Below are 22,072 nucleotides of genomic sequence, written 5' to 3'. Positions count from 1 at the left end.
CAAACTGGTCAAAAACAGGTGCAAAGTAGTAGAATCGAAATTGAGTCTTTAAGTTGTGGAAATTGATGTTTCAAAAGATAAAACTTGATCTTAATCACTTTAGATTAGTAATAGGGAGAGTTAGAATCATCTAGGCAAGTTTAATTAAGTTTAATACACGAATTGGGGTGTTAGAAGTTGATAAAAGGGCCTAGAATTGGTAGAGGGTGTGTGAGTTGCATAATTCTGCAGAATTTGCGTTCTGCAGATTATGAAGACTCGCTATGCGAGATGTCTTGCATAGCGAGACCTTGTAGAGAGTGCTTACTGTCTGAGTCATTCGCTATGCGAGCTAGTGCACTGTGCGAATGACCAGAGGGTGTTGCTCTTTGTTTGTGGATTCGCCTAGCGAATCCTGTCGCTATGCCACTGGTGGTGGTCTAGAACCTATGCCCTTTTAATTCGAAGAGCGATATAGGTGCAAAGCGAGAGGGTTTGAGGGTGTGGTCTCTGTCTAGGCTCTCACATAGCGACCAGAGTGAGCTATGCGAGAGGTTGGAAGTCTGATGCATGCTGCGAGTTAATTCGCATGGCGAATTAGGGGGGTGCGCTGTGCGAGACCATCCTGTCTCGTCTTGCGAATAAGGTGCGCTGTGCGAATACTTTGAGTCCAGTCTTCTCTTTTGCTCTCTTTTTGGTTGAATTAAGTGTGTGAAATGTTTAGAATGCATAGTATGATGGTGGTAATGTGATTATATTGGCAATATGCGAGTGTATGAAACATGTTTGGTGATTGAAAGTATGTGGTTTTAAAAGTATGGTTCATGGACGTAATTCCATGGATCTCAAAGGAGGTTACATGGTGGTGCCATGTATTATTGGACGTAATTTCATGATCTTCAAGGAGAAGATTCATGGTGGTGTCCTTAGTGTTTAGAATGATTTGAATGGTAGCTCAGTCTTGGGGGTTATCCTGAAACTACAATGGTCAATCATTCTCAGGTAGAGAGGATTGAATCATGTCGTGAGTAGTAGCAGGAGGTCCTAGTCTTGGGTGCTTTCAGTATGGCCCAAGGTGAGTGATAACGGACTAACCTCGTGAGTGTGGTAGGGTGAAACCCATTGACAATGGCTTTGCAAAGCAGTAGAGGCCACCACGAGTGCATGACCCACCATAGCTCGGCAATCATTCTAAGTCCGAACGAGTCAAGTTTAAGTGCAACAAGTCATGTTTGTGTAGTGTACTGTATTTGTCCTTACTTGCATGTTACTTGTGACTGTTATAACATGATCATTGTATATCTAGCTCACCCTTGCTTCTGTGTTTGTATTTTCCTTGGATGTGAGCAGAGGTGGATGAGGTGCCTCTAGAGCAGGCTTTGGAGGAAGATGATGTTGTTGCTTAGTCTTTTTAGGAATTCCTTAATTAAGTTCTATTGTTTTGAAATACTCTACTGTGTTAAAGTTTCAAATTATGGCACCTTTTGGGATGACTGTAACTTTAATACTTTAATTACAGTCTACTTCTAACTGTTCTCTTATATTAAAATGTGGACTTGCTATATTATATGCTTCTATATAATCTAGGATGTTACATTTATGGTATCAGAGCAATTTCTGTCCTTAGAAAATCCTGTAGAGTATGTGTGTTTCTTGCTTATGCTTGTGTACTCTTAGTCATGTTTAAGTTGGTTGTCCTTGTTTATTTGACTTGGACTGATGGTCTTTCGTCTCTATGTGAACAAAAGATGGCACCTAGGCTTCCTCCTCCTCCCCTTCAGGCCGAGCCGTCTGAATCTAACCAAATGTTAGAGACTGTGCTTCAAGCATTGCAATAGCAGAATGCTGCATTGGTTCAGCAAAACACCATATCCTTGCAGAATCTGGAAGCTGCAAGAGCGTCGACGGAGAACGCCAGAGCGTCAGCTGATACCACTCAGAGACAATTCATGGATATGATGGCTGGTGGTAGGACCGTGATAACAGTTGAAAAACTGTTATTTTCATGCTTAAAATTCATACTAAAAGCAACCTTTACACTTAAAAACTAGCTTGAAATCATGCCTTTTTGATAGTTTCATAAATAAGAGAGCTGGACAGGTTTATGCTTGATTTCAGTGTTTTTGTGCAGGTTTTAAGGTGAATTTGGTGAAAGAAGTGAAGAAGGAGAGAGATGAAATCAGAAAAGACAACAAAAAGTGCAAAAGGAGAAGCCGAAGTCACCGCTCAGCGGCAGTTTACCGCTGAGCGGCACTCAGGATCACGGGAGGTCCGCTGAGGGGCAAAATGGCCGCTGAGGGGAGAAACAAGTCACGCACTCACCGCTGAGCGGTATTTTACCGCTGAGCGGCACTTTAATGGGCTTGGACTTGACTTTTTGTAATTTACGAATGATATATAAGCTTTAGGGTTTCCTAGGGTTAGGCATCTTTGGCTGGAACGAAGCAAACACTCTCTCTTCCACCCCTTTGAAGGAGGATCTTGGATGCTGAGGCTTCCTCTTCACCTTTTTAGGGTTTATTCTTTCATTCTTTCATTGTAATTCATCTAGGTTCACCATGAATATGGTGAACTAAACTCTGTATGTTTGTTGGGGAATCAATGTAATCTTGTGAAACTCTCATATATGGAATCTGTTTTTACATCTTTTAATTAAGACTTATGCTTTCTTTCATCATTAGTTAGGGTTTTTCCTCTTTGCTTAATGCTTGCATTGTTTAACTCATTCGATGCATGATTATTGGTTTTGTCGATACGGGCACGTACGGGGAAGTCTAGATCCGGGGAATTTCTCCCAATTTATATTGGTTGTCGTTAAGCTCCTGCACTTATGAACTGATCATTAGGAATGCTAGGAATTGTATGAACTCGTGATTAGGGAGAAGCCTTCTGAAAGGTACTTAGAGAGTGGCATTAACAATGATGATTTGAATGTTGAATTCCTAAAATATATGAGAGTGGATAAGATGAAATTGACCCCCAACAACATATTCATACTATATTTCATTGAAAGTGTTTATCTTTTGCTTTTTGCCATTGATCAAAATTCATGCATACATGTTTATTTTCTGTCTTGCATATTAAACCCAAATATTTCGTTTGTAAGTCTTAGTAATCAAGAAACCACATAACTAAACTAGGCCGTGAGTCCTTTGGGAAGAACGATACTTGGTCTTACCAAGTTTATTACTTGAACGATTCGGTCATACTTGCCGATTGAAAACAAGTTTGTGACATCATAATTTGGTGTTCATAAATTTGTCCATCAAGTTTTTGGCGCCGTTGCCGGGGACTCGTGGTTTAACTGGTTAATTTGTGTGATTATTGATTATCTTTGACTTATTTTTTTTATTTTTAATTTAAATTTCGAATTTTTTTATTTTATTTTATTTTCTGTTTTATTTTTTAGTTTGTATTTTATTGATTTTATTTTATTTATTTTATTTTTCTGTTTTTCTGTTTTTCTGTTTTCTGTTTTTATTTTCTGAATCTTATATCTTCTCTTATATCTTTTTGTGCTAACCAAATCTTTTCTAGGGTTTTGTGTTCTTGTGTATGCAGGAGGCAATTCGAACTAGGAGCAAGAAAACAACAGAACCTCTGCTTGAAGGATTAGAAGACAGTAGACGGAGGAGAAGAATCAGAACATCTAGAGAACTTTTCCCTCCTCCGGAAACTCTGTTGCAACCATCACCACAAGGTTCTGACAATAGCACAGAAAATATGGAGAAATAATATCAGAAGAACTCTTGCTGATTACACCAATATAGCTGGACCTCAGCACTTTAACAGCATAGCTAGACCTAGAGTCAATGCAGCCATATGGAGGTCAAACCAGCACTGATCCAACTGGTGAAGAGCAATCAATTTAATGGGTTATCTCATGAAAGCCCATATGAGCACCTTACTACATTTAATGAAATTTGCAACACAGTGAAAATCAATGGGGTGCCAGACGAAGCATCAAACTTAGTTTGTTTCCTTTCTCATTGGGAGGCAATGCTAAGCTTTGGTTGAATTCTTTTCCAGAAGGAAGTTTCACAGAGTGGGAAGCAGTGGTAACAAAGTTTTTGAACAAGTACTTTCCACAATCAAAGGTGACAAAAGGCAAGCAAGAGATATCTTCATTTAAGCAGGGCATGGAAGAATCACTGGGTCATGCATGGGATAGATACAAAAGTCTTGCTAAGAAAAACACCCACGCATGGATTCGAGAACAGTGAAGTAGTCTTAACTTCCTTGGAGGTCTTGGTTCACAAACCAAGATGATGCTTGATGCCTCAGCAGGAGGCAACTATTAAATGGAAAACTCCAGAGGAAGCTAATAGAAATTATTGAAAACATGGCTACTAGTGATAATGAGCTCAACAGTGAAAGAGGAGCTCCTATGCAACAAAAAGGGAGTTCTCCAATTACAGACACATGATGCCTTGCTAGCTCAAAATAAATTCTAACTCAACAGCTGGAGACTCTGACTAAAACACTTGCACAATTACCTAAAGAGTTGAAAACTGCTGCACAGGTACAAATCCCAGTTGTGCGAATTATGTGGAGGTGATCATATCAATGGTCAATGTGCCTTTTCCAGTGGAAGCCGTGGAGGATGTTAATTTACATGCTATCAATTCCATACCGTCAAGGGAACTTACAATCAAGGGTGGAAACCACATCCAAGCATTGGTCAAGGACAAACTGGGCAAGCAAATCAATATAATAAGCAGCAGCAGCAACCAACCTTTTGGCAACAGTTATCTATGCTTAATGAAAGATCAACAAGGTTGGAAGAAACTCTTCAGCAATTCATACAGAAAACCGAATCTTCTCAAAAGAGCACTGAAGCTGCTATAAAGAATTTGGAGATTCAAATGGGTCAGATTACCAAGCAATTGGAAGAAAGGCCAAATAGAAATTTTGGGGCTAATACTGAGGTTAACCCTAGAGAAGAGTGCAAAGTGGTAAAGAGTGTGAATGAAGAGATAATTGAGTTAGAAGAAGGAGAAACAGAAGAAAGAAGAGAAATAGAGAGCAAAAACAATTTTCCTTTTCCAATAAATCAAGAGAAACAAATGGACTTCACAGAATTATTCAGAATGGTGGATAATGAAGCACCTTGGGAACAGATTCTACAGAAAATTGCAGTTTACACAAATCTGATGAAGAAATCTCTACAAAGAAGAGACGTAGAGATGATGAGGTAAAAGAGTGTATAACTGTTAAAAAAGAGTCATTCCCTCCTAAAGCATCAGATCCAGGCAGTTTTTCTATCCCTTGTACTATAGGGAAGAAAAAGGTAAAGAAAGCTCTTCTTGATTTAGGTTCAAGTGTTAACTTGATACCTTATTCTTTACTGGAGCAAATCGGCAATGTTAATATGAAACCTGCAAAGGTTAAAATTAGTAATGGCCGATGGATCTTCAAAGGAGCCATGTGGGATTGTAGAGGACATTATAGTTTGTGTTGGCAAACTTCAGTTCTTGGCAGACTTTGTGGTGATGAAGATGGAGACCGAGAAGATACCTATCATACTTGGAAGACCATTTATGAAAACGGCCAGGGCTATCATAGATGTAAATGAAGGTATAGTGGTGCTCCAGGATAGAGAGGAGAGAGTGGTGGTAGATGTCTTCAAAGATGAGACGCAAGCAAAGGAGGAAGAAGCTAGTTATAAAGCTGTATTTCGAGATGCACCCATGACTAGCCGTAAAGATGAAAATCTTGAGGTTTCAGGTAACCATTGTTTGTTGTTTCAGGTACCCCAGGAAGAAGAGATTGGAAGAGGAGAAGAAATTCCTAGAGACTGGAAGAAAAGAAGACTCCAACTTGGCACACCTGTTAGAATCAAGAACAAGTTGTGGGTTGTGAAGGGCTTTAAAGAGAAGGAGATGATAGAGATAGAGTCTCCATATTCTAGAAGAACCAAAACAGTTCAAAGGAAACAGCTGAGGAGTTGGTGGAATGGCAACATCAACTATAAGAAGATGGAACTTGAACTTTATTGGGTCAAGCTAATGACATTAAAAGAGCGCTTGCTGGGAGGCAACCCAGTGAATTTAAAAACTTTTGATTTGGTTTTGTAATTTTTAATTTGTGAACATTATTTTGTATTTATTTTGTTGGATATACATCTACTGAAGGATGCTAGGTGGTTAAGTATCTACTGAAGGATACAATGGCTGTAACACCTACTGATGGGTGTTGGTAAGAAAATTTTGCACCTACTGAAGGGTGTTGGTGGATTTTGGGTCAGGCTCGTGACGTTAAACAAGCGCTACCTGGGAGGCAACCCAATTGATTGAATATTTTTGTTGATTTGTTTTAGTTAGGGTTTGCATAAGCATTTTTGAACATTGAATTGCAGGGAGCCAGTGAGGGGCATGTCTAGGAGGCACGTAGGTTAAGAAAGAAGGAGAAGAACACATCACGAAAGTGCCGTTGAGCGGTACTTTACCGCTGAGCGGTACTCTCGCAGATTGGGTTTTAGTTCCCCTTAGCGGGACCCGAGCCCATTAGGGTATTTTTAAACCCTAAGCTGCGTATTCTTTCACACTTTCAGATTTTTCTCTGCACAAACACTCCCACATACCTTTTCCAAGGTTTTCCACATCTTTTCACTCTTCCCTCTTAAGAAAATTTCTCTTCCACTCACTTTTTCACTAGTGTGCCATCAAAGTTTGGGGTTGGAAGAGAGCATTCTAGCTTGGAAGCATTCTCATTGCATCTAGTATCTCCACCCAAGTAAGTAAAATGCATTTTGTTCATTCTAGGGTTTTGATTTTGAATATGATGGTCAAGCATGAAGATTTAGGGGTTTTGATTTCTTGGCATGATTTGATGATATATTTGATGTTTGAACCGATTAAACTGCATGATTATGAACTGGAAAACTGAAAATTGCATTTGGGTGGAGTTAGGAAAGCTTTAAAATAGGTTTTTCAAAAATCTGCAAAGTTACCGCTGAGGGGTAAACTGCCGCTGAGCGGCACTCTGCCAGATTTGATTTTTCTGGTTTTGTGTGATCTGGAATGTGGTACTGGTGGCGCTGAGGGGGAATTCTGGCCCTCAGCGGTGGGTTTAGCTTCGAAAGGAGTTGTGTTCTGTGTTTTACTAATGATTAACATCATGTTCTGTGGTTTTGTTTGTGTTTTGAATGTAGGAATGGCATCCTCATCAGGAAAAAGATTGAAAACCATGGCAACCAAGAGAAAGGAAAAGGAACCAGAGCAACCCCAATCTAGCAGGTTCCTCTCTAGAAACATGAGAAGCACTTTAGGGTGGTTCAGGACAGGAGACTTCTGATGGAGAGAAAGGTTGGAATGATACCTAACTTTGCTCCTCAGTTTGGAGAGCAAGTGTTAGGGAATGATTGGGGAAAGCTAGCCACTTATCCTGCACCTGCCAACATAGCTGTGGTAAAGGAATTTTACACCAATGCAAAGAAGATTGGTGATTATCCAGCTGAGAATTATTTGGGCTATGTCAGAGGCCATGCTATCAGGTATGATCCTGATTCTATCAATAACTTCCTGGATACTGAGTGGGCTGGTGAGCAGTGCCAGTTTGCTCTTTGCATGGAGGAAGGTGCTGATTATGAGGATGTGAGAGAGTATTGTGTATACCTGGAGGACACTTCCAAGGAATAGATCTGGCTCAGTGGTTAACATTAGGAGGACGGATTTGACTCCTCTTGCAAAGTATTGGATGGCGTTTTCTCATGCCAACATTCAGCCATGTTCACATGTGTCAGATATTACTCTCAGTAGGGCACTATTCATCTACTATGCTATCAGAAGCTTAAATGTCAATATTGGGCAGGTGATAGCTGATGAAATAAGTATGTGCGCCAACACCTCAAACAACAAAGCACCATTAGGACATCCTTCTTGATTACTCACCTTTGCAAGCTAGCTGGGGTGGATATATCAGTTCCACCATTTGAGAGGCCAAGAAAGCTATTGATGAGGCCTATTATAGACAGTACTGTGGAGGTGAGGAGGCAGCTCAGCCAGTCCCACCACGCCGTGCTCGTAGAGAGAGAGGGCCAGCACAGAGCCAGACATCTACTGAGACACATGAAGCAGAGCCATTCCAGATGAGGGACATGTATATGTCTCTTATAGGGGCTCAGTTGCAATCCATTCACAGAGGGCAGGTGGCCACTGCTGAGATGATTGTGGGGATGTATGATACACCTCCAGCCCACAGGTGGACTATGGATGAATTCCATAATGTGGTAGCATGGCCAGAGGAACCAGTGCATGGAGGAGGAGCTGAAGCAGCTGAAGCTTCAGCTAGAGATATGGAAGAAGATGAAGCTGATGAGGATGATGCATTTGAAGATGATGAAGATGAGGAGGAAGAGGAAGATACAGAGGACAACTCAGATTGATGAGGAGCTGAGATAGCATTTACTGATGAATGCTATCATGTGCTTATGATTTGTGGTTTAAGTTTTCTGAACTTATTTGTTTTTGTTTTTAGATTAGGGTTTGATGTACTCTATTGAACACCTGGTTTGTTATGATGGTTTGCTATTAACTGTGATTTTGTGATAAGTAATTCTGAATGATGCTTATGATTGATTGATGTTGAGATGATGTGCACATTAAAATGCTTATACAGGTGATTCACAAGCTTTGTGAACAAATGCATGATATCATGATTGTGATTGTGAAATTAAGCAGGATGTGTATGTCAAATGTGAATGAGCTTATATGTGAGATTTTGAGCTCCAGAGTTGTTATTGTTGAATGCTATTACTTTGAAAGCATGAATGATTTTGCCCAGGTTTTCTATGATTGAATCAATTGCTTGTTTTGCATCATATGATCAAGGCCGTTTGTTGGAAACCTTTTTATTGGCCAAATTTAAAATTAGCCCACTAAAAGAGAACACTTTGTGTTCATCCTTTGAACCCTTAGCCTTGAATATACACTGAAACCCTTGATTGAAAATCTTTACCTTGAGTTAAGTAGAAGATCTTGTGTGGTATTGTTAAATGTTCAAGTTTGGGGTTGTTGGGAAAACATGAAAAGCATTGAGCTAAGAGCTAAAAAGTAATATGCAAAGAAAAAGAAAAGAAAAGAAAAAGAAGCAAAGCTCAATGCAAAGGCAAAAGAAAGTTGGGTGAATAAGATGATTGTGTTGTTATGATTCTCTTAACTCAAGGATTTTGTGATCCAGAAAAACTAATTTTCTTGTTAGCCCAGCCACATTATAAGCCATTGAAAAGTCCTTGTGATGATGCATGCTTGTCAATGTTTTTGATTGTGGTAAAATGAAAGGCAAAGTTAATTCATGTGACATTGTAATAGTAGAGTGAATGAGTGATTACCTCTTATACACTTGTGTGTGAGTGAAACACTTTACCTAGTGAGGAGATATTCCATTAACACATGAACATCCATGCTTAATTGATTGATCATTCATGAAGAATAGCATTTGTTGGAATTTAAATGACTTTGTGAACACTAAAGCATGTGCACATCTTGATTGAAATATTGTCATAAGTTTAATTGAAGTTTTTACTTATCTTGAAAGAAGATTTTTGAATGAGGTGAACTATCATATGAATTGGTTGAAGATGGAGTTACATCTTGTTTGCTTGAGGACAAGCAAAGTTCTAAGTTTGGGGTTGTGATAACAGTTGAAAAACTGTTATTTTCATGCTTAAAATTGCATACTAAAAGCAACCTTTACACTTAAAAACTAGCTTGAAATCATGCCTTTTATTGATAGTTTTCAGAAATAAGAGAGCTGGACAGGTTTATGCTTGATTTCAGTGTTTTTGTGCAGGTTTTAAGGTGAATTTGGTGAAAGAAGTGAAGAAGGAGAGAGTTGAAATCAGAAAAGACAACAAAAAGTGCAAAAAGGAGAAGCCGAAGTCACCGCTCAGCGGCAGTTTACCGCTGAGCGGCACTCAGGAAGTCACGGGAGGTCCGCTGAGGGGCAAAATGGCCGCTGAGGGGAGCAAACAAGTCACGCACTCACCGCTGAGCGGTATTTTACCGCTGAGCGGCACTTTAATGGGCTTGGACTTGACTTTTTGTAATTTACGAATGATATATAAGCTTTAGGGTTCCTAGGGTTAGGCATCTTTGGCAGAAACGAAGCAAACACTCTCTCTTTCACCCCTTTGAAGGAGGATCTTGGATGCTCAGGCTTCCTCTTCACCTTTTTAGGGTTTATTCTTTCATTCTTTCATTGTAATTCATCTAGGTTCACCATGAATATGCTGAACTAAACTCTGTATGTTTGTTGGGGAATCAATGTAATCTTGTTTAACTCTCATATATGGAATCTGTTTTTACATCTTTTAATTAAGACTTATGCTTTCTTTTCATCATTAGCTAGGGTTTTTCCTCTTTGCTTAATGCTTGTATTGTTTAACTCATTCGATGCATGATTATTGGTTTTGTCGATACGGGCACGTACGGGGAAGTCTAGATCCGGGGAATTTCTCCCAATTTTATATTGGTTGTCATTAAGCTCCTGCACTTATGAACTGATCATTAGGAATGCTAGGAATTGTATGAACTCGTGATTAGGGAGAAGCCTTCTGGAAAGGTACATTAGAGAGTGGCATTAACAATGATGATTTGACTGTTGAATTCCTAAAATATATGAGAGTGGATAAGATGAAATTGACCCCAACAACATATTCATATCTATATTTCATTGAAAGTGTTTATCTTTTGCTTTTTGCCATTGATCAAAATTCATGCATACATGTTTATTTTCTGTCTTGCATATTAAACCCAAATATTTCGTTTGTAAGTCTTAGTAATCAAGAAACCACATAACTAAACTAGGCCGTGAGTCCTTTGGGAAGAACGATACTTGGTCTAACCAAGTTTATTACTTGAACGATTCGGTCATACTTGCCGATTGAAAACAAGTTTGTGACATCATAATTTGGTGTTCATAAATTTGTCCATCAGACCGCTACAGCGCCGCTTCATCTGCGAGTCCGGTCCTAGAATAGAGCTTGGAAAGCTTTCTGCAACACCATCCAACCAGGTTTAATGGGAAGTGTAGCCCGAATGAAGTTGATCATTAGTTTTGAGACATGGAGAGAATCTACCATGCCAAGAGGTGTCCAGATGAGAACAAACTAGCATATACTGAGTACCTGTTGACTGGGGAAGCGGGCCATTGGTGGAGCAGCATGAAATGATCTTGGATGGAAGTGGAGCTCCTATTACTTTGGGAGTTGTTCAAGAGAAGTTCTACACTAAGTATTCCCTGATAGTGTGAGGTATGATAAGGAGATTGAATTTCTCCAGCTAGTGCAAGGAAATATGTCCGTGGCAGAGTATGCAGACAGGTTCAAGCACTTGCTCCGATTCTACACCATGACTATGGATGAAGAGTGGCACTACAGGAAATTTGAGAATGGTCTAAGGGGAGACATCAAGCTTTTGGTGAAAGGGCTGCGTATCAAGGAGTTCCTACCTTGGTGGAGATGGGCCGTGTGATGGAGAGACCAAGAAGGAAGCTGAAGGACACAGAGTCAGCCTGTTAGAAGTGGAGGACCTCTGGGTCCCGTGGTGGATTTAGTTCCAAGAGGCTCCTTACCCTAGACCATCACCATCTTCTGGTCTAAGGGTTCATCCTTCCAACCCCCGGTGCATTTAGTGCAGTCTAGCCACTCAAGAGGGTGCGGTGCTATAATTGTGGAGGACCACATCTATAATCTATTTGCCCTCAGATGAGCGGTTACCGGAGGTGTAACATCTGTCGTGGTGAAGACCATTTTGCTAGAGATTGTCCTACAGTCAGGAGGACTGGACCACAAACACACCGTGCTGGGAGATCTGTTTAGAGGGTGATGCCAGACCACAGACAACTGGACGAGTATATGCTTTGACTGGGCAGAGATAGTTAACTCAGGTAACTCATCGTCAGTTGTTGTTTGTTGTTGTTTGATTCGGGGGCAACTCATTCCTTCATATCGGAGGCGTGTGTTGGAAAGTTGGGTTGTCAGTAGAAGAGTTGAACCTTGATCTGGTGGTGTCTATACCAGCATCGGAATTAGTCAGGACGTCATCCGTTTGTACCCGTTGTCTTATTGTTGTAGAGGGACGTCGGTTTAAGGTAAACCTCATTTGTTTACCTTTGCAAGGGCTAGAAGTGATCTTAGGAATGTTACATATAAAAGTTAAGTATATTTGTTTTGTTATTTAAAAATACTCTTAATAGAAAATAAAATTATATATTTTATTTTTATTTTGCTAGTTATAATCTTTTGTATTGTTTTGCATGATGATATATCTTGTATATTATAGAGTTAAAAAGGGAATATAGTCCATTGTGTCGCTAAGTGTGAGCATGATATTTTAAAAATAAAAACAATTATTACAAATGAGAGTTTCTGATTAAACTTCCGAATGAAGATTTAAACTTTTTGTAACAATAATTTTAATATGAAATATAATTATTTAAATTAGATACTCAATGGGTTATAACTTTTATTATTTTCTTCTCTAAAACATATTTATTTACATTTTATCTTTACTGCTTTGATGAATATTTTAATTAAATTTTAAGTATTTTGAATTTCTCTTTTACTCTATTAACTCATTGTTTTTTTTAGATTCAAGGTGTTTTTAATAGTTTTGTAATATATTATGTTTTTCATCAAATTAATGGATATAGTAATTTTTGTCAAGTACTTGGCATTCTCAAGAAATTTGAAATCTCTCAAGAGATTTGAAACCTTCCTGATAAACATGTTTTTTCTCCTAGTAGAGAAATTGTGTAGTTTAAATCTCCAGACAGTATTCTGTGGCTTCACAACATGCTCATATCATTAGTTAAATGCTTAGACATTTAACTAAATAAATAGTTAAATTTGCTCTATTAGGTTCTCCTTCAGAGATAACCACTTACCTTTCGCCACAGTGTTAACCATCTTCTCTAAATCATTACACATTGTTGCACAATACATCAAGACATGAGGTTTGAGTTCTAGAATCTATGATTTAGGGTTACATACCTTTTCGCGCACCACCATCGCCCAAGAATAGCAAGTGTCAAACCCAAATGACATAGCAACTTTGTTCCCACTATCAAAACCCAATCGCGAACAAATGCATTGCTCCTCATCACCAAAATGCATATCTGAACCAATGAAATCACGCGAAAACCACGATGAGCCATCATCAGACCACCACACCCTCCATCACGAACCACACCTGCATCAGAACACAAATAAACAATGCACAACCCCTCAATCGCATCTCCCTAATCCTTCAACACCCAAACGCAAATCAAAAGCCTAAACTCTGCAACGTTTTTCAACCACCATGAACTCCACCATGAATGAGAGCTTAGTGACACAACAACAAGGGTTCCATGGTCGCAAAATTAGAACTCTAAGAAATTAAGAAATGGCAAGAGTGAAGAAGAAGAGCATCGTTTGAGGAAGGATAAAGAATTAAAGAAAAATAACAGGAGAAAATGAGAGATGTCGAAAATAAAATAATAAATAAAACCTTATTGGCGGTTACTTAATAAACCGGCTGAAATTTTCGGAGATTTTAGGCAAGAAATAAACACCGGTTATATTACATTATTTTTGTAGTAAATATTATTAAAATTATCTTCAGAATTAAATATATTTTATCCTAGTTCTTTATATATATATATATATATATATATATATATATATATATATATATATATATATATATATATATATATATATATATATATATATATGGGGTTTGCTAACGCGCGTACGCCTGTTTTTCAGTTGGTACATTTTAGCAATGTGTACCGGATTTTAGTAGACAAGAATACCCTTATATACCATGTATTCTAAGTTTTAAGGTTAAGGGTATTTTAATAATTTTCATTCTCAAAACTAAAAAAAAAAAGAAACCCCCAAACCCTTACTCACCTCTCTCATTCCTGTAAACCCTTTCTCTTTCATCTTTCTCACTCCAATCTTTTCTCTGTCATCCCTACTGTAGCCCCAATTGAAAAAATCAGAAACACCCTACTGTAGCCCCAATTGAAAAAATCAGAAACACTTGCCGTTAAACAATCTTACAAAAAAATGATTTTATAATGAGTTTTGATCTTATAATTTTTGTCTTATCTAATTTTATCCAATTTTCACAAGCATAAAGGAATTGGTAACTGACCTGGAAAAATCAGAAATACTTGTTGCTAAACAATTTCTTACAAAAAATGATTTTATAATGAGTTTTTATTTTATAATTTTTGTCTTATCTAATTTTATCTAATTTTCACAAGCATAATGACATCCGAAAGAATTGGTAATTGGCCTGGAGGGTTTTTTTAGAGATGATGATTCAACATATGCAGATGATGAAATTAGAGAAATTAGTGAAGATGGTGAAATTGAAGAGATCTTGAATGAACCTTCGCCTCAAGGTGAATATGTCAATGACTCAACTCTTTAGAAAGACAAATTGTTTAAAGGCAAGTGTTTCTGATTTTTTCAATTGGGGCTACAGTAGGGATGACAGAGAAAAGGTTGGAATGAGAAAGAGAAAGGATTGAGAGAAATGAGAAAGGTGAGTAAGGGTTTGAGGGGTTTTCTTTTTTTTTTTTTAAGTTTTGAGAATGAAAATTATTAAAATACCCTTAACCTTAAAACTTAGAATCCATGATATATAAGGGTATTTTTGTCTACTAAAATCCGGTACACATTGCTAAAATGTACCAACTGAAAAACAGGCGTACGCGCGTTAGCAAACCCCTCTAAATAGAAGTTGAACAAGGAGTATCATGAAACGTGAACTGAGTGGACTTTGGGAGTGCAGACCAGAACCTTCACTGATACAGTTGTAGAACTTCAACAGAGTCTAGCTTAAGCAATCAGAGGCAGAAACACTTCATGTGGGAGTGTTGAACTAAAGGGAGTCTTTCACCTTAATTTGCTTCTGTTTTGGTTGAACTATTTCTGTTATAGCTTGTTATTGCTTAGCATTATTTGAAGGTTGATCTGGTATGATAGTTTTTGTAGACTAGGATTAGTCATTCTGTATTGGAATTGTTTCTGCATTGCATTGGATTGGTCAAGTTTGATTAGTCTGGTTGGTTGTTTAATCAGTTTGGTTTCAACCTTGAATTACACCCATTTGCATCTGGTTTAATATCCATGTTTGTGTATTTTGCTGGAATTGGTGTAATTTCTGTGTGCATATTTGAAATTAGTGCAGGGAGAAAGTGTAGAATAGGTGTGTTGTTGTGTGCAGAGTTGATAAATATTTGGAGTCAAGAATTTTAAGCAGTAGCAGAATCTCAGTAGAGTTTAGAGCAAGCTAAACCAACCATTTAATTAGGGGAGTTGCTTAACTTTCTTACCTCTGGATTGCTTAACTGTTTCTATCTTAGCTGGAAAGTGATAGCATTGATGGTTGCTCTGCTGAATTGAGTGTGAATATTTGATTGCAGTTTGTCATTTGATAGCAAAAGAAATTTATATAGTTGCACCAAGTGCAAGAGATTAGGAGAAAAGGGAAGAATCTTTTATATTGTGTGAAGTTAATCCTCTTGATATCCGTGTGTAGATAAGGTACATTGATTCCAATTGTGATTTGTGATTGTAGGATTATACTGGCTAGGAGATTTAAAAGCATTAATTCCAGAAGCTGTCAAGAAGCAACATCAGTGTATGTGTTTTTTTAGCACAAGGATTTGGCATCAAAAGTGGACTGTAGCTGAACCAGGAACAGACCGTGGCAGCTGTTTGAATCTTTTGTAATTGTTTTCTTCATTTTTTTTTATGTGTAATAGGCTTGTGTTAGCCTACTGTTAGCTTTAGCTTTTGTTTTGTAAAAGGGCCTTTTATAAAGTCCAAGTTCTTTGGAAGAGTCCTTGGTGCTCTTTCAAACTCTTGGCAACTTTACTTGCTTTAATTTAGCATAGCTAGACAGGTGAGTGTGTCTTGTTAGCCAAAGCAACAAGCCTCACCATAGGAGTAGTCTTTAATATTGAGTTGCTTTGTGTTTTACGTTTAGGGGTGATTTAGGCTAAAAGGGATTAAACTCTAAGCCTTATCACATTAGAGTCTGAGAGTCTAGTCTTTTAATTGTGTTTAATTGTTTGTTTTTGAGTGGTGTCCTTTGATTTTAAAGGTGATTTTAGTTTAAGGGGTAATTAGTTAGTAGCCTAAGACATTTCTGGCAAGGCAAGACTTGGTACTTAAGCAGCTCTTTAGCTCACTTCTCTTACCTGGGACTTGTCTAGGTGAAAGTTTTTAACCCTCTAAATTAAGAAAACTCTTAAAAACAAAGATGTCTTCTTATAGTTCATATAGGTCTTCTAGGATAGATAAAGTTGATGAAATGTTTAAACAAGCTAGGAATCTACCATCATTTGGTAAAGATATAGGTGCATTAACATACCTAGCTTGGGAAAAAGAAATTGATAAAATAAATCCTTGGTTTTATGAAGAGAGTGAATATTATGTTCTTAGTATATATCTCTCTAAGTTAGAAGAGCATGCAAGTGAGTGGTGGGATGAAAGACAATATCATGTTAGGAAAGGTAGAAAGTCCTCCATACGTGATTGGCATGATTTAAAAGTTTGCATGAGAAGAAAGTTTGTGCCTTCAAGCATTAAAAGAAACCTAGAACTAATTAGGGATTGCATTGATAATGGAAAATTATTTCTTGAGAGTTTAAATGATCATGGGTTTCTTCGTAGAGAATTAGAATTTGGGGCAAGACTTAAAGAGATCAAGGATAAGAAAAGAGAAAGAGAGATTGAGAGAAAAGAAGAGGAAGAAAGGAAAGAAGAAGAGAAGAGAGAGAGAGAAGAAATAGAGAAAAGAGAAGAGAGAAGAAGAGAGGAATTAAGAAGAGAAGAAGAGAAAAGAAAAGAAGAAGAAAGAAAAGAAATAGAGAGAAAAGAAGAAAAGAGAGAAAGGCAAGAAAGAGAGAAGAAAGAAAGGGAGAAATTGTTGCTGATGACAAATTCTATTCTTTCCAAGACTATGGAACCTAAAAGGGAAGGTTTTCAAATCTTTACTTCTTTTCCAATCATGGTTTATTCTTTAAATATGGACTTTTCTTTCAAACCAATTGTCATTATATATTTTATGAAAACCTTTTCAAAATATGACAATTCATATCTTGAGTTATTCTTATCTTTAAGGAAAGAAATAACTCAAGACAAAAGTGAATTTGGACTTCTAAAATTTACAAAGACTACTAAACAAAATATTAGAAGTCCTTATTTCCTTGTTTTTATAGAAATTTTTTTCTTGGATTGGTATTAATTGAAAATATATTTGATGTTTATTGCAGATTTGTGTTTGATCCAGGAGGAAGAAAAAGTGAATATAAAAGAATAAGGCCACTCCAAGATGGCCATGCTCCCAAAGATTGTGTGGAGCTTCTTCATAAGGCGATTGCCAGATTTGAGGACAAATCTTTTTTTAAGAGGGAGGGTATGATGGAATCGTGCTTGACGTAGTTCTCTTTTTGTATTTTTACCTTTCATAGTTTAGCTCTTAAGGAGCATGGGTTACTATAAATACCCAGCTCCTCTTTTGTATTGGGACTTTTGAGATTAATGAGAATTGAGTTTTCTAAATCAGAAACTATTCTCTCTTGAAAGTCATAGGCTAGAGAGTCCAAAGACTCCCTCTAGCCACCTTCCAGCACACTACCTTCATTTTCATTCTTCCATTTTTTTTATCCACGGTGCTTCTATCTCCTCCATGACGTCACGTTCAACCATTCTCCAGCTTCCTTGCATCAGCGCTCCTTAGCCACGTGTTCAGCCTTGAGCACGCGTCACCCTCCTTCCCATATCATTTGGTTACTCCATCTCGCGCATCAGAAACTTCATTCTTCATTCCATTACGCCTCAACCACAGCTTCATTCGCGTCTTCAACCTCAGATTTCACCTTGCATCTTTCTCGAGTCCGTCCACTCGAGAGCTCTTCCGTCACCATTCCACATTCAACTTCTATTCTACATTGTTTCTGTCATTGCAACCCTAGATCCATACTTTTCCACCGATTGTTTTCCCTTTTCTACCGTTTAATCCACTTTCCACTGAGCAATCTAGCTTTCCCACCGTTCAATCTTGAGTTTGAACCGATTAATCGATTCATTTTGAGCTTTCCCCCTTTTCTAGGGTTTCCTTCGTGTCTCTAGGGTTATCTATCGATTAAACCTTAGATCTTAGGGTTTTCTTGAGTCTGTTCATAGTTTAGTAGTTTTCCTTCGAGTCAATCTTCGATTTCGTGTTCTCGTCATCATTTTCATTATTCCGCTGCGTTCATCTCTGGAGGAAGCTTCGAAGGAGCTCGCGACATGCGACATTCGTCATCTCCTTGGAGGCTCGTCCATCACAGTAGATCTCCCAGATAACATCATATGTGTTGCAAGGGAACTATTAAAAAAAAATTCCTTTACCATACATTTATATAACAAAAAAGTCAAAACATTGAGATTCTTACCAATCTACTATATGTCTAAGAGGGTTGGGAGGAGACTTCTGCAATGAACAAAACCAGACAGCAGTGTTCTCTGGTATGGAGATCACAAGTAGTTGCCAATGACACCTGAAATTGGTAATAACTTATGAATCATATACCAAAATTAATAAATGAATGTGTTGAAGTTAACAAACTTCAGTTACCCATGTATATAAGGGAGAAAATATATCTCCTTCCCCATTCCAAAGCAGGTGGTGATGTATGTTTGGATATCATCAAATTTATTTCTTTCATGAGTCATAGAAGGGTCAATGAACCCATATACATCGTTGAACCCCTTCTTGTTACTAACATCAAACATATACCTAAAATGAAGAAATAATCTTATATAAGTAAGTTGATAAAATATAATTATATAAAAAAGTTTTCATAAACTTACATCATCCAGAGCTGAATGAGTCTAATATTAATTTCTTCTCTACCCGACACAAGCTCCCTAACATCTTGATGATGCAAGTACAATGGGATCTGAGCTTCTCTTCCAAATGTAGTAGAATCCCAGTGTACATTCATCGGCACATCTGAAATGATTTTAGCAAAAGCTCGTCTAACGCACCAAGAGGGTCATCCTCAGATAAATGAGTCTTCTTCGGTGTAGGACTTCCCTCTTGACCTATCTCCTGTTAAATGCAAAAATGGTTATGTTATAACGTTAATTAGAAGTAAATATTAAAATTGAGAAGTATATAATACGAGTGTTTACCGGGGAATTAGATACATCACCAACCAAATGTCTAGGCCAGGCGACAAAGGACTTAAATGCTTCTTTCACAGTGAAGAACTCATCTGTAGGCACAGGAAGAACGACATCCGCTATGACAACTTCATCCACCGTGACCTTGAACTCATCTTCTGAAAGTTGTACACCATGCACTACAGTAGCTGTCTCATAAACTGTACCTCGAGTCACTAGCATGGTCCCAGTATCAGAAAGAATATATAACTGACATGGACGAGTTTCATCCATGTCGTCCCCTAGGGCACCGGCAGCTGAACAACTTCCTTTACCGCTTATACCTGTCAAATTAAATGTTAGGTTATGCAAAAAGTAAATTAGTAACCAAAAATAAATAAGTTTACCTGTAGGGGGCACAACATGTTCCGCTACAGGAGATGGCGGAGGACGATTGCCATAATCCTCATAATGCTGCTGGAACTGGCGCGCAACCATTTCAGCAACTTCATCATACAACTTTATGCGAACCTTCTTTGTGATCTCCAGTGTCATCTCTTTTCTTATGTCCTCCTTCATCTTTTCGTATGAATATGAACGCGAGGAAGACCCAAAAAATTGTCATATGCCTATGCCAGTCCCAGCACCACGCATCCGTCCTGGGTGCTCAGGTCGTCCAATAGCTGTGGCAAGAATATCTTGACGACCTTCTTGTGTGAATTGACCTTGGGAGCTCTGCTCAACCAAGGAGTCCTGTCTCATAACAAAAGTTCAATATCATTTGAAAGATCTATGTAATATATATAACAAAATTAATGTAAAAATATAAGAAATGACATCTTACAATTCTTTCAGATATTTCTCTGGCAGACTCGGAAGTGTAGGAGCCCGATGGTCTTTTACGGGCTAAGTTCCACTTGTCGTGCCGAGATGGTGGTGAAGGAGGAGGAGGAGGGTCACCACCCTCAAAAAGTGGAAGCCTATTATCTGACTTCTGCTTCATTATTTTTTCTTCAAGCTTCCTATATCCACCACGAGACAATAGGTGTGGATTTTTATTCTGAGCGCTTATTCCCTATGCTTTTGACCTTTTTTCCTGTGACAAAATGAAACAATTGTCATGGTAGAGAATTATGAATGATGAATGATGAATTGAATGATTTTACTGCACTTACCTGCCATGCCTCGGATGAACAAAGCTCTACAAACTGACGCCATGTTTCTTCGTCAATTGCTGAATATTTGGAACATGGATTTTCATTAGTTTTTGGTCCAAACATATATCTAGACGTCAATTTTGTCTTAAACCCTCGAAATCTTTCTGCAATTGCAGATAAACACTTATTCCTTAAGCTCTCGACGTTTGACATATCAAATGTTATCTGCAACAAAGAAAATAATAACCTTATATCAATACAGATTTATCAATATAATGAATATAGAATTTGGGGCAATATTGCTTAACTTACCAATAGATCTTGCCAGATGAGATTTCGATCAGCCTCAGAAACATGGTCAAAGGATGGAGTAAGTATAGAGATGCGATCACGTGCTAGTACTCCAAGGTAAGACCTAAATACATCTGCATTTGGGCCAGATGCAACTCCAGTGACCACGTCAATAATGACAGGTGTCCTCTCACCTGCATTTCTTCTAAGTATAAGCTGTCGTAACCTCGTTGCTCCTCTCGTCCGTCTAGAAGTGGTGGGGACTTCATCGCCTGACAAATGAGGTGACTCAGTCATATATCTGTCACAATAAATAAGATGAAATATAAATAAAGCACTTATTAAATAACATATATTATTTAACAAAAGCCATAAATATTTACACAAACATGAAATTCATACATAATCATATGGATTGGTCATATATATATATTCCATCATTATGATCTTCTCGTATTGCTTGTATATCATCAATTAGAGGGTCGTTATCCAAATTTATTGTCGTTTTAAATGGATTACTGTCAGCGATATGAAGATTACTTAGATTCTCTTCTTTATCTTCAATTTGCCTTTTTCCTTGGAGAGCAACATACCAATGGTCAGACGCAGGATCTTTGACATTAAAAACCTGACTTGCTTGATATGCCATGATGAACGGTTCGTCTCTATAACCAACCTTTCGAAAATCAACAAGTGTCATACCAGATTCATCTATTTTGACACCACTCTTATTGTCTACCCACTTACATTTGAAGAGTGCAACGGAAAACTTAGTGTAATCAACTTCAAATATCTCTTCAATTCTACCATAGTATCTCATGGATGTGGAAAACTGTAGTGACTCAGCTTCTAGACTGACGTCACTATTTTGTATTGTGCTTTTATCATCCAAAGTCTTTGTATAGAATGTGAAATTATTAAATTTGTAGCCTGTATAACATACAACATCAAACTTCAAGCCATTTGCTAACCACAACAAAGTCTCAGAGGACCGTGATTCTTTCGAAACTTCAGATTTGAACCAGGACAAGAATGTTCTGTTATGCTCCATCAACTGCCATTTCTCTGATTGTCGTGGATAGTTGTCCCTTACAACGACTTTGTGTGCTTCCAAAAATGGGATCACTTCATCTGTGTTGTTTAATATGTACAGATGTGCTTGCATCAATTCTTCACGACTTTTCGTCACCACATTCACACCTCGGATGCTTTTACTTTTAGAATATCTACTCAACCATGATGTCCGAGGGACTCCTATCGGATTTGCTTTAGTCATATACTCAGAGCAAAACTCAATACTTTCTTCAGAAATATATCTTTCAATCATCGAACCTTCTGGACGATATTGATTTTTGACGTACCCTTTCAAAATCTTCATATAACGCTCAATAGGGTACATCCATCTTAAGTATACTGGTCCACACAACTTTATTTCTCTGACCAAATGAACAAGTAAATGCACTATGATGTCAAAAAAGGATGGAGG

At 37.9% G+C, this 22,072-nt stretch overlaps 1 protein-coding gene across 1 annotated transcript in view; it reads right to left on the bottom strand.

Moving 5' to 3' along the window:
- The window catches only part of LOC148200492 (uncharacterized), a 46,853-nt gene extending 26,497 nt beyond the window's left edge, over positions 1-20,356 (bottom strand). Inside the window, exons 1-2 of the mRNA XM_088112964.1 lie at positions 20,314-20,356; positions 12,974-13,172 (exon numbers count right to left, since the gene is read on the bottom strand). Of these exons, the coding sequence (XP_087969090.1) occupies positions 12,974-13,172; positions 20,314-20,356 (242 nt within the window). The remainder of the gene's footprint in view (positions 1-12,973; positions 13,173-20,313) is intronic.
- Positions 20,357-22,072: the final 1,716 nt, after the last annotated feature.

This window comes from Vigna umbellata, chromosome 4 (assembly GCF_029865625.1).
Source record: "Vigna umbellata cultivar VRB3 chromosome 4, Vumbellata_1.0, whole genome shotgun sequence".
Classification (NCBI taxonomy): domain Eukaryota; kingdom Viridiplantae; phylum Streptophyta; class Magnoliopsida; order Fabales; family Fabaceae; genus Vigna; species Vigna umbellata.
This window is presented reverse-complemented; position numbering and strand designations above follow the sequence as displayed.